General features: G+C 43.9%; 1 protein-coding gene across 1 annotated transcript in view; it reads left to right on the forward strand.

The window, feature by feature from the left end:
• Positions 1–13,544, forward strand: part of LOC138515911 (alcohol dehydrogenase 1-like) — a 321,818-nt gene that overhangs the window by 85,252 nt on the left and 223,022 nt on the right. Inside the window, exons 4-5 of the mRNA XM_069630674.1 lie at positions 8,695–8,782; positions 8,893–9,109. Coding sequence (XP_069486775.1) covers positions 8,695–8,782; positions 8,893–9,109 — 305 coding nt within the window. The remainder of the gene's footprint in view (positions 1–8,694; positions 8,783–8,892; positions 9,110–13,544) is intronic.

Here is a 13,544-nt window from a genome sequence, read left to right on the forward strand (position 1 = left end):
AGCAGGATCCACTCACTCCTTCATTTTTCTCATCAACCACTGGTTGATGAAAGAAAGGATGATTATTTTTTACTGGGCATCTGTGATAGACCCAGTAAAGAATGTGCTGTTGTGTGCCACCACCCCCACTCCCAGCACAAACATGCATACAAATTGACGCAACACATTCACACACAGCATTCACTCATTCATCCACAAGCACATCCATACACCAAACACTCACGCATTCACGCCCAGATTGGGCCTCATTACGAGCCTGGTGGTCCGGAAATAAGGGTACTGGTAGTAAAGTACCGCACCCTTTCCGGACCACCAGACTATGAGAATGCCTGCAGGGGCCTTTGCTCCTGGCAGGTCTGACCTGCCTCGGGCACCGGCCTCTGCTGGCATGGTTTTCACACAAGAACTGGCAACGTAGCAATGGTGCTGGTGCTTCCGTAACCCCATTCCCGTGGAGTCCTACGGCACTCCATGGGAATGACGCCTTACACTTCCCACCGCCTAACATCCCGGGCTGCCGGGACTTGTAATTTCCCAGTGGCACCAGTATCAGGTGACGGAACGGTGTTACGAGTTTGGAGTTAACATTAAAAATATATAAGAACCTTACCTGAACGTAGCCCTGGTCTGGATTCAGCTCATCTGTGGCCTCCAGAGAGCCTCTCACCCTTGCACAGCATGAATAGGGACCAGGAATAAGAGTGCTTCCTGAGTCCTGCTCATGTACGTAGGAGCCAGAGCCCGCATCCCACTACGTTTGTATGTGTAAGGAGGTGCAGGGTTAGCTTACGGCTGTTTGGAATATAAACAGCTATAAGCAAACCCACTTCATTTATGGACAAGTGTTTCTTGGTGGGAAAACATAAACCAGTGAAGGATGGATTTATCATACGCTTTTTAATATTATGTTAGGTCATTATATACCCTATGTCAGGGGCGTTGCTAGGGGGGGGTAAGGGGGCTATAGTCCCTGATCTTTTGGTTGTAGCCCCGGATAGAATCTCAGGAGCTACAGCCAAAAGACTAGCTAGCCCCCAGTCCCAACAGTTCCGACATCAACTTAGCCCTGGGTCTTTTCCAGACCTAGCAACTCCCCTGCCCTATGTAAAGCACACAAGTGGTTGATTGTAGTGTAATGATACGCTCATCACCCGCAGAGATTACCTGCGAATTTTCAAAATGGCCACTAAATATTTTCAAAACCCAAGTTTCCAAGTTGAGTGGCATATAGCATTTTGTCAAACAATAAAGGATGTTTCTCATAGATAAATTATTAATAACCAGTATACTTAAAATACACCTTACTTTCCTCAAGTAATTCAGTATATACTGCATTGCACTGAAGGATAACCTCAGTTTCTACCCACGGTTATGTCTATACCTGCAGTGAGCACCCTTTGCACGTTAACGTTGAGAAAAAACCATTGGGAGTTCAACTAAATATGAAATAATTAAGGGGCTCATTTTCGACCGTCCGTAATCTTAATGAAAGACGAATGGCAGAGAGGAGGAGGAGAGGAACGCAACTTGCGTTTCTGCCGCCCCCTTCCTCTCCACCATACAAATACTCCAGCATTTGCGCCCGCATGTGTTTTCATGCGGACGCAAATGCTGGGGATCCCTATGGAGCCCGCCAGCATTTTGCACCAGCAAAAAGCAGACGGACTCCATAGCTATCTATTGTAAACGCGGCCTTCATTGGCATGGCAGAGTGCAAAAGTGCAGTACAAAAGCCGGCGTACACGCTTTTACGCCACCTTTAGCCCTGCACATTTGCACTAAATAAGCAAATTGTTTGTTTTAAATGGTATTCCAAGAAATGCTGCACCTTATGATTTCAGAGGGCGGTGGGAGACATAATGCACTGCTGTAGAATGTTTGATTCCATTTTTGCGAAACCAATAATGTCAAGTTATGCGCCTATGTAAAGAATCTGAGCTCATATACTCGAATAGTCATTCATATGTGTTTTTCTATGTAGGGATGTTTGTGCGAAGAGGCAAAGTAGACTGGATGTGTTATGATAAATGAAAATGGAATTTAGAGAAAAGTAGGGAGGCCACAGATCAGTCATTTCCCTTTTAAAATGAGGTTATTTGTAGTGTTGTAAATGTGACTTTTCCCAGCATTGCGTTGATTAATTGTAATAAATAAAACAAAATAGTCTGTTCTGTCCCAAATCGTGGGTGGGAATTGCTGAGGTGGGAATTTTTGTATCAGTGCCATTTCTCTAACTATATGAACCACTGAAAAAGTAAATGTACAGTTCATACACATATTTCATTACAGTTGTCAATCCACTTGTTGGCTTTCTGACGAGATTTCAGGGGATCTTTGAGATCGAGTAGAAGACAATTCTTGTTTCTGTTGAACTCTTGGTTGAGACTGTCAAGGAGGTCAGGCTTATCTATGAGCACATTTTGAAAGATTGTGGGTTTTATAAGGTTTGTTCATCAGGAGGGTGTTGACCTTTTCTATTAGTCTTATGAGTATTTTGTTTTATCTGCATTATCCCATGTGACATTGAAAGATTTTAGCTGTTTTTCCCAGAAACTAGTGCTATGCGGGGGTCTGATCATGATGGAACAATGGTGTCTAGCTTGTGGTCACCTTTATTTGATCTTTCTTTGATCCAATTGAGGGAGCCTAGATTATTCATGGTAGTAGCACCGGTTTTTGCAATGTTTTGTTGGTTTGTCCATTCACATATTGATATACCCCATGACTAAAACTTTAATTCGACAAGGAGATTGATAGTCATAAAGTCTGACCATTTGCACATGAAGGAGTTATTTATTCCAGGTAGGCAGCATATTACCCACACAAGATGGTGGTATTTAGATTGACCGGCTATATACATAGCAGGTTTTCGAATTTAGATTGACCGGCTATATACATAGCAGGTTTTCGAATTTAGATTGACCGGCTATATACATAGCAGGTTTTCGAAGGAAGGTGTGAGGTGTCTTAGTAGTTTTACGGAATGGTAGGATGTTCTCATTGTGAATCAAAGAGACTCCTGCACCTATTCTTGTCAGTTGGATGTTGATCCTTTGAGTAGGGCTATATCCAGGCAGATTTTAAAACGGACATTGAATCACACCTCTGTAATTCCTTCTAATTGAATGTTTACTCTTCCTTGACATGGTTTATATGGTCATTAATTGATTACCATGTGTTGATAGGGCCTAGTAAACACTCTGCTTTCTTTTCAGGCTGTGTTGGGGGGGGAGCCCTTTTCAGGGAGACATTTGGTTATAGAGTGGTCGAGAGGGTGCTTTTCACAGTTTATCACATTAATACTTTTTTCACTCAGTCTGCTAAACCCTCGTTCTTGGGTGGGAGTGGGTTACGAGCTGCCTTCTGAGTGGATTGTGTCTAAATAATTGAGGGGACACTGATAATGGAAATCCTATGGCATTTCCTGGTGCTTTGTCCCATGTTAAGATCAATTTTGGGTGGAGATAACTTATATGTAATTGGTGGACTGGGGACCAGCGTCGTACTTTCTGCTAAGTGTAGCATCCCCATTAATGTCTTGGTAGGTGTGTCTGTTTATAAGAAGAGCTTGGAGAGTGAGGGAAAACAATTGAAATAGATATTTAAAACCCAGCCTGGCAATGTTTTGGTATGAACATGTTACCATCTACTGAATGCATAACCACTTCATGATTGGTCATATTTATGATAATCCTTTGTGTGTATTGAGATGTATAAACACTCTACGATTGGTGACTATAACGTTCCAGGGTACCCCTACATATTATCCCCACCAATAATATCGCTGTACATATGGTTGTTTGTCTCGCCATAGGCAATATATTTGGGGGGATAATTTGTGGGATCGGGCATTGCGGGAGTGTCCCCCGCACATTTAAAAATAATGCAGGGGTTGCAGGGTTCTCCCCCGCAGGGTCCATGGCTCAATATCGCTGCAAAAATATGGCGACATTTTTGTAGCGTAATATTTTTGCCGGGATATTAACACATGGAGCCGGTTCCAGTTAGTTATAGTATAGGAACCTAATGGAAGTAGAGTGCTTCCGCTTATTTTGGTAAAGTGTTATGAGAATCGTCCTAGTGTTAAGTACAAGCACTTTATTACTGATAACGTTGTATTATAATAATACCATTTTGATTGTTGTGTGCACAAGCATTTTTATGACTGTCCATTTGAGAAGTCCAATTTTATGTAGTTGTGTAATTTTTTATATGTATATCATGGTTAACATTTTAAATCAATGTCATTCTTTTGTAACACACTGTTGCTCAAAGATTTATTTTTTAATTATATGGGACTGAATTGCTTTTATGGATTTCCTTATAAGAAATAAATATTTTTAGTACTACTACTAATACACTTCACATGTGGGAGAAGTGGAAGGGATGAGGTGTACCAGGGGGGTGGGGGGGATACAGCAAGGGTGGGACACAATTTCTTTTGATTGAGAATGCCTAGTAGACATGGACCCAGCGAATTAAGGCCTGACTGCTTCCCTGGGAATATGATCTTACCATTGCTGTGCAGTTTGATAATCACTTTATTGGTGAGTTTAACTAATAAGTGCATGTCATGTTTACCCATTGGCGGGGTACTTCGTTGCTCTATTGAAATAGTATTCTTTGAGAATCATGCTTAGTTAAGTGAAATTCTGAGCTTGTAAAATTATATTGGTGACTCATTTATGGTAAATGGTATACACAGTATCTGTACATGACGGATATGTCAGGGTTAGAGGATATGGATACCTGCATGTGTCTTTTCTTTGTGGGGACTCTGGGAATGGAGACCATGTAACATGTTAGATCACATAAGCGATTCATCATGTTGCAGATCGAAAATGCAAATGCAACTTGTCTCGGGAGGATAGCTCAGGGGCAACGTGCTCGCCTTGGAAACAAGACGACACGGAGCAACACAGGTTCGATCCTGGGTCCACGCTTAGAAACCTCTGGGTAATAAGTGCGTTATAAATAACCAATCATATCATATGAATGGGCAGGGCTTTAAGTGGGCCGGGGCCTGCCGGGGCCGGGCCCCGGCAGTCTCCAAAAAGTGGGACTGAGCCGGGGCCCTGCCGGGGCCCCCGTCCCACCACACGCAACATTGGCGGGATGCATTATCCCGTCGCGGCAGCAGCCGCGACGGGATATGCGCCTGCCATGAAGTCAGGCGATCTGACAGAAGTGGCAGCCAGCCACAGCAATGCTGTGCCTGGCTGCCACTTCTGTAAATCATAGTAACTGCCTCTGGTGACCTCTCGCGCGAGGGGTCACCAGAGGCAGTTACTGTCCCTTTGTTTCCCCAGGTCGCCGAGGCGTCTTTAACCCTCGGCGGACCTGGGGATTCCTTGATATTTTTCGAGGTTTATGAAAGATGGCTTGAAAAGTACACAATTCAAGCCATCTTTTATAAACCTTTGCCGACGGACAATTTTGTCCGTAGTCAAAGCTTTATAAAAGATGGCTTGAATTGTGTACTTTCAAAGCCATCTTTTATAAAACCGAAATGTTTTTTTAAAAAAATGGCCTGAAAAGTAGGCAAACCGTAAGGTATGCACACACACATATATGCATGTTATATATCTGTGTGCGTACCTTACCATGGTTTGTGTTCTTTGCAAGCCATCTTTTCTAAACATAGAAATAAATATTTCTATGTTTAGAAAAGATGGCTTGCAAAGTACACAAACCATAGTAAGGTACGCACACAGATATATAACATGCATATATATGTGTGTGCATACCTTACGATTTGCGTACGTTTTAGGCCACGCCCCCCACAAGCCACGCCCCCAAATGAGGGCCCCCCCTCGATTTCTTACCCCACTTAAAGCCCTGTGAATGGGCCTCATTACGAGGCTGGTTGTAGCCGTGCCTGTAACACAGGCTCGGGTGGCGCCGGTATTTTTTTTCCCGGTGCCCAGGAATGGGCAATTACCGGGTCGTTATGGCCTTGCCGGACCTGGTATTTGCCCATTCATGGGCGTCAAAAAATATTCTTCCCCATTACCCTTTGAGCCCCATAGGGCTCAATGGGAATGGGGAAGCCGGATGCACTAGCACCATTATAAACATTGCCGGTGCATTCGACATGCTCTGCTCGCACGTGCCGGTTCGGCCGCAGGTCAGACCTTGCGGTCGCAATGGCAACCGCAAGCAGAACTTGTAGTTTGCCAGTCCGGGAAGTACGGTACTGGCATGCTTACCGGTACCGTAGTTCCTGGACCGGCAAACTTATAATGAGGGCCAATATGTCAAAAGAACGTTAAGGCAACAGTCTAGATGCTAATTATCTCGTACATTTGCCTGGGCCAGAGCCCCCTCACAGATCTACCTGACTCATATTGGTAAAGTCATTCCTCAAATGAGCAGTGTATTTTCATAGAGTATACAACAAATAGATTCACAATGTCCAATTGCTGGTCAGCCCACTCTGGCCGTCACTTCCTGTCCTCATAGGACACCCACCTATGCAAAATTCACCACTATTGGAGGCGTATGCACTGCATGCAATTAGGCCCTAGCTGGACTGGAAACTCCACAATGCAAGAAGGTGGGGACACCAAAGCGTGCTTTCTAGCTCCATGCCCAGACACTGAAAGTCAAGCTACACAAGCCCTCTTTCCGAAACTTCAGGAAACAACTTAAGACTTTGCTTTTCAGTCAACGCCTCCTCTGCTTTTCCAACGCCAAATAATTCAGCCGCATTGCCTACCTGCCATGACAACTCTTTGGTCTGTATCTCACACCTCTGTAGTTGCATATGCTTTCTCATAATTTGCTTATCCCTTGATCATCTTGCCCCCTAAATTGGGACCTACTTCCTGTGTAGTCACCCCCTACCTTTTATTATATTAACAACCTACACAGTTGTTACTCTTTGTGCTGGGTGCATCCTGTAATTGTTTTTTCCAAAGCTAGGTTTGCCCTTAAAGCATGCCATGAATCAAATCATGTTTTGACAGTTTAACCTATGACGTTCATCGCATGCACAGAGACTATACTACACAATCATCTTGGAAGCAAGACTGCACCGAGCAGAATGGGTTCAATACCTCGTCCCACACTTAGAGACTGGTCATCGCATGCATACACTACACACTCCTCTTGGAAGCAAGACAGCGCCGAGCAGAATGGGTTCAATACCTCATACCACACTTAGAGACTGGTCATCACATGCACAGAGACTACACTACACACACATCTTGGAAGCAAGACAGTGCCAAGCAAAATGGGTTCAAAATCCGTTCCCAGCTTTAGAGACTGGTCATCGCATGTATACACTACACACTCTTCTTGGAAGCAAGACAGCGTCGAGCAGAATGGGTTCAATACCTCGTCCCACACTTAGAGACTGGTCATCGCATGCACAGAGACTACACGAAACACTCAACTTGGAAGCAAGACAGCGCCGAGCAAAATGGGTTCAATACCTCATCCCACACTTAGCGAATGGTCATCACATGAATACTCGTCTTGGAAGCAAGATAGCGCCCAGCAGAATGGGTTCAATACCTCGTACCAGACTTCGAGACTGGTCATCGCATGCGCAGAGACTACACTACACACTCTTCTTGGAAGCAAGATAGCGCCCAGCAGAATGGGTTCATTACCTCGTACCACACTTAGAGACTGGTCATCGCATGCGCAGAGACTACACTACACACTCTTCTTGGAAGCAAGACAGCGCCGAGCAGAATGGGTTCAATACCTCGTCCCACACTTAGAGACTGGCCATCGCATGCACAGAGACTACACTACACACTCTTCTTGGAAGCAAGACAGCGCCGAGCAGAATGGGTTCAATACCTCGTACCACACTTAGAGACTGGTCATCGCCTGCACAGAGATTTCACTAAACACTCTTCTTGGAAGCAAGACAGCGCCGAGCAGAATAGGTTAAATTCCTCGTACCACACTTAGAGACTGGTCATCGCCTGCACAGAGACTACACTACACACTCTTCTTGGAAGCAAGACAGCGCCAAGCAGAATGGGTTCAATACCTCGTACCACACTTAGAGACTGGTCATCGCATGCACAAAGATTCCACTACACACTCTTCTTGGAAGCAAGACAGCGCCGAGCAGAATGGGTTCAATACCTCGTACCACACTTAGAGACTGGTCATCGCATGCACAGAGATTCCACTACACACTCTTCTTGGAAGCAAGACAGCGCCGAGCAGAATGGGTTCAATTCCTCGTACCACACTTAGAGACTGGTCATCGCATGCACAGAGACTACACTACACACTCTTCTTGGAAGCAAGACAGCGCCGAGCAGAATGGGTACAATACCTCGTCCCACACTTAGACAGTGGACTTCAGCATACCGCACAATATAAAAACCCAATTCTATTTAGTTTCCCCTGTAATGGGCCAAAGTGCATCATTACATTCATGTTGCTGGAGAGAGCTGGAGACACATGGGGTGATATTACAGACACTATACAATGTCTTGGTCCTTCGCTTTGTCGCCAAAATGCATTGGAAGAATATAGGTGTGGCACTGGGGCAAGTTTTGCACTGGTGCTATTTGCACTTGCAGCAGTGCATCGTGTCTGCAATTCCTTCCTCGCTGATACTTGTGGATATGTGTTGGTATCATTGCTATTGAGTCGGTAATATTTGATTCTGTGTTTTCCTCCTCCCTGTCATAGTGTACAAACCTATACATTTTGCCTCCATAGGTGACAAGGTCATCCCGCTCATAGTGCCACAGTGTGGAGAGTGTCGATGTTGCAAGCATCGAAACAGCAACTTCTGCATCAAGAATGAGTACGTGTTTGTTCACTAAACATTCATTGTGATTTCAATACAAGCATAGCATTAGAGTAATAGAAAATTCTAACATTTTTAACCCAACTGCGTGGTTTTCTTGCACCTAGTGTTGTGAACACCGGACTGATGGAAGACAGCACCAGCCGGCTTACCTGCAAAGGGAAGCCGGTCCACACCTTCCTTGGCGTAGGCGCCTTCACTGAGTACACTGTTGTGAATGAAGCTGCGGTGGTTAAAATTGATGCTGCTGCCCCTGTGGAGAGAGTCTGCCTGATTGGATGTGGGTTTTCCACTGGATATGGGTCTGCAGTGCAGATCGCCAAGGTAGGCCCCCCCCCCACTATTGTTGTGATTCCTTTATCTCTTCTCTAGGCCTTGCTGAATCTAGGATATTCCAGTCTGTGATCCTAAGAACAAGAAGACATAGTCCCCACATGCCAGGGTCTATGTGTTCTCAACATAGGTCATTCCTCAAAAGAGAAAGCTGCAGAAAATGTTTAAATGCAAGCATTGACAAAGCCAAAAGTTTTAGATTTTGCAATCGTTCATTGTACTTTACATTTATAGGCACGAATGTGGGATAGAGCTAGAAAATAACAGACTCCACTAAATAAAAAAGGAAGCTGAAGGGATGGTCAGCGCACGACTACTATTATGTGAGCCAGTAGCCTCTGGTGGCTGGCTAAATATTTCTGACATTTTAAAGCTGCAGCAGAGGCAGGAAGTCTGTAAATTACATAGGGCCTCATTACACGGATGGCGGTAAGGGATTACCGGCACCGGTAAGGGCACCGGTGCCGGTAATCCCTTACCGCCCTACTACGAGGTCCCTTTGTTTCACCAGCCGTTAAGGACGGGACCCGTAAAGGGACCTTGGAGGCAATTACGGTACCGCAATTTGAAGTACCGTAATTGCTGCCTTCCCCATTCCCATTGAGCCCTATGGGGGCTCAAATGGGAATGGGGAAGGGCCAATGGTGAATGGGGAATTACGCCCCGCCAACCTTGGAAGATCTGATAGTGAAAGGCCAAATTATGGCTTAGAATCATCTAAGAAGGATTCATGATATGATAAAGCATGTATAGAGTGCCTATACACAAGTGTATCAAGGCGCGTATCATGCTTTACCATTTATCTCCTCGACACCTAAATAAGCTGCTCTTGTTCCTCTTTGCCCGCAGTTTTTATGCCAGCAATGCTTAAGTACCATGGATAACTCAAACCCTCCAACTAAGTGAGGCCCCTAATTGTAAAATGCAAAACAGCCACACAAATCCACATGCAGGATTAGAGGGTGGCTGTTGTTTCAGCATAACAGAAAAATATTATTTTATATTTCATCATTATTTACATTTGCCATTCCAGCCCTCTTACAACTCTTACAAACTGTCCATGCATACTTTAGTTCTTTCGTTGGCTTCTTTTGCACCATTTTCAGCTTGAGTGACACCAAATTCCCCAATGATAGAAAGGACAAGATAAAGAAAGGGAGTGCAAACAAGAGAGAAAGAGAGAAAGATGTGCATATGGAGATGAAAGAAAACATAGAAGATGAGATGGAGGAAAGAGGTCTGTAGAGGTGCTGTGATTTACTGAAAGATTGTATCTAAGAGGCTGAGGCAATGGATAGGACAAGGATACAAGACCAGGACTTAGATGAAGGAGGTGGTCTAGGTAATGGAGAAAGGCTAGGATGAAAGACTAGGAGGAAGGTGAAGGACTAGGATGAAGTAGAAGGATGAGGACGAAGGACTAAGATGGCAGACTACGATTGAGGGGAAGGACCTGAACAATGGAGAATGGCGTGGGCTTGTATGAAGGAGAATTACTAGAATCAAACATTTGAATGAAGAAGAGGAAAAGGGAGTGGGAATAGGATGAAAGAGAAGTTTTGGGGCTACAGACCTGGATGATTGAGAAGGACTATGACAAAGAGAAGAGATTGAACTCTAGAACTAAGGACAAGGGAAAAGGGGAAGGGCTAATGTGAAGGACTAGGGCATAAGACTAGGACAAGATACTTGAATGAAGGAAAATTAATTAGATGAAGAATTAGAGCTGTGACACAGATGAAGGACTAGGAGGATGGGCTATGATGAAGGGAAGGAAGGAAGGAAGGAAGGAAGGAAGGAAGGAAGGAAGGAAGGAAGGAAGGAAGGAAGGAAGGGAGGAAGGAAGGAAGGAAGGAAGGAAGGAAGGAAGGAAGGAAGGAAGGAAGTTACATGGACTAAGGGGAACAACTAGGCTGGAAGGACTTTTGGAAAAGGAATAGGACAAAACACTAGGACAGAGGAGTAGGATGAAGACAAACAGACTAGGATGAAGGACTAAGGCCTAGAACTAGGACAAAGGACTAAGACAGTGGACTAGGATGAGTGACTAAAACAAAGGAGGAATAGAATGAAGGACTACTACTAAGGGCTAGGACTCAGGTCTGTTATAAAGGAAAAAGGACTAGGGTGAAGGATGACTATACATTACCAGAACAATAGAAGGGTAGGACAAAGGAATTGAATTAAGGAAACATACAGGAATGAAAGATACAGAGAAGGACCTGGGCAAGGAACTAGGGAGAGGGAGAATGACAAGGTTGAAAGACTAGGATGAAGGACTTGGACCGAAGACTATGTGGCAAGGACTCGGACAAAGAATTAATGAGTAGGGTGAATGACTAGCACAAAGGACTACAACTAGAATGAAGGGCTAGGAGGAAGGAAAACTAGGAAGAAGTACTAGGACGAGGATGAAGTACTAAAACAGAAGACTGACCTGAAGGACTAGGACAAAATACTAGGATGAAGGACTAGGATATAGGACTAGGTTGAAAGGTTGAGATGAAGGAGAAACACTAGAAGAAATGAGAGGGGCTAAATCAAAAGTGAAGGATGAAGCAAAAGGACTAGGACAGAGTAGAAGGTTTAGGAACAAGGACTAGGATGCAAGTACAAGACTAAGATGAATGAGCAATACTAGGGTGCAGATTTTCAATGAAGGAAAAAGTTGAGGATTAAGGACTAGGATGAAGCACTTGGATGAAGGAGAATGATGAAGGTTAATGATGGAAGGTAAAGGATAATGGCTAGGATGAAGGAAAAGATCTAGGGCAAACACATGCAATTAAGGAAAATAACTAAGTAGAAGGACTAGAATGTAGGACTTGGATGAAGAAGAAGGTCTAAATTTGAAGAAATAGATTAGGATAAAGGAGTAGAACTAGTACAGAGGACTAGGACAAAGAACAAGGAGACGGTCTAGGATAAAAGCACTAGGACAAAGAAAAAGACATAGGAAGATACATCATGAAAAAGCACTTGGTAAAAGAGAAGGATTAGGGTACAGGTGAAGGCCTAGGACACAAGGAAACAATAGGACCAAAGACCATGACTGTGGACTAGGACTCAAAGATTGAAGTGGTAGAAAGAATGACCAGCACAATGGACTACACAAATGATGTCATGCTAGGATTAAGGAGAACTAGGAGCAAAGACAAGCACTAGGATTAGGACTGAGGAAAAGATTGGCATGAAGGACTAAGGCTTTAACAATGCCTTAGGACTAGCATCATGGACTTGGGCTAGAAGGAAGAACTAAGATGAATGAGAATGAATAGAAAAATGGAGACGTGTTTGGGAAAAGTCCAAGGATGATGGAGAAGGACTTGGATGAAGGATAACGTTTAGGAAGGATGAAATGCTAAAATGAAAGCGAAGTAGGATGAAAGTTTACAATGGAGGAAAAGTATGAGGATGAAGGACTAGGAGCAGGCATGTGGATGAAGAAGGATGACTGAAAATGATGGTGCGCAAGAGAGAAGGACTCTGATGCAGCAGAAGGTCTAGGAAAAAGGACAAGGATTAAGGTAAAAGACTAAGTAGGTGGACTAAGATAAAGGACTTGGCTGAAGGAGAAGATATAGGTTGAAGAACAAAGCCTCACATGGAGGTCTAGGATGAAGGACTAAGACAAAGAACAAGGTGATGGACTAGGATGAAACCACTAAGACTAATGGGAAGGACTAAGAAAGTAGGACAAAGGACTTTGGAAAAAGAAAAGTATTAGGATGCACAAGAAGATCCAGGGTGAAGTAGAAAGGCTTGGTTGATGAATACGGAGGAGGACTCAAACAAAGAACTTGGCTAAAGGCTTGGAAACATGGGTTCTAGTACTAACAACTAGGACAAAGGAAGGGTACTAAATAGGTTGAATCACAAAGACTATGATGAAGAAAAAGGATTTGGATGAAGGATTTGATGAACGATTAGGAATAGAAGGAATAACTGGAAAGACATGGCCAAATGACCAGAAAAAGGGAGCAGGTAAAAACAAAAAACTCACACAAAGTATTCAGAATAAGACTAAGGACTAAAATGAAAAATTTAGAGAAAGGACTTCTGCAGGATTAGGTTGAATGCATTGGACAAGGGACCTCAGTGAAGGAGAACGCGAAGGAGTGTGAGGAAGGAGAAGGAATCGGTTGAAGAACATGGATGAAGGGGAATGACTAAGAGAAAGGAGGAGGACTTGGACAAGGCAAAGGAATAGGAACAAGACTAGGATAAACTAGAAGGATTACAAGGAAAGAATAACATGAAGGGCTTGGATGGAGACGAAGGACAAAGTAGAAGGGCGAATTAGAATAATAAAGGACACAGGAGAAGGACTAGAACATGGAGAAGGACTAGAATGAATGAATGGGAGAATGACTAGGACTAAGACAGAGAACTCAGACTAGAAAAATGTTCTGGGACAAAGGAGAAG

The sequence above is a fragment of the Ambystoma mexicanum genome, chromosome 6q, assembly GCF_040938575.1.
Source record: "Ambystoma mexicanum isolate Mex_15411 chromosome 6q, UKY_AmexF1_1, whole genome shotgun sequence".
Classification (NCBI taxonomy): Eukaryota; Metazoa; Chordata; class Amphibia; order Caudata; family Ambystomatidae; genus Ambystoma; species Ambystoma mexicanum.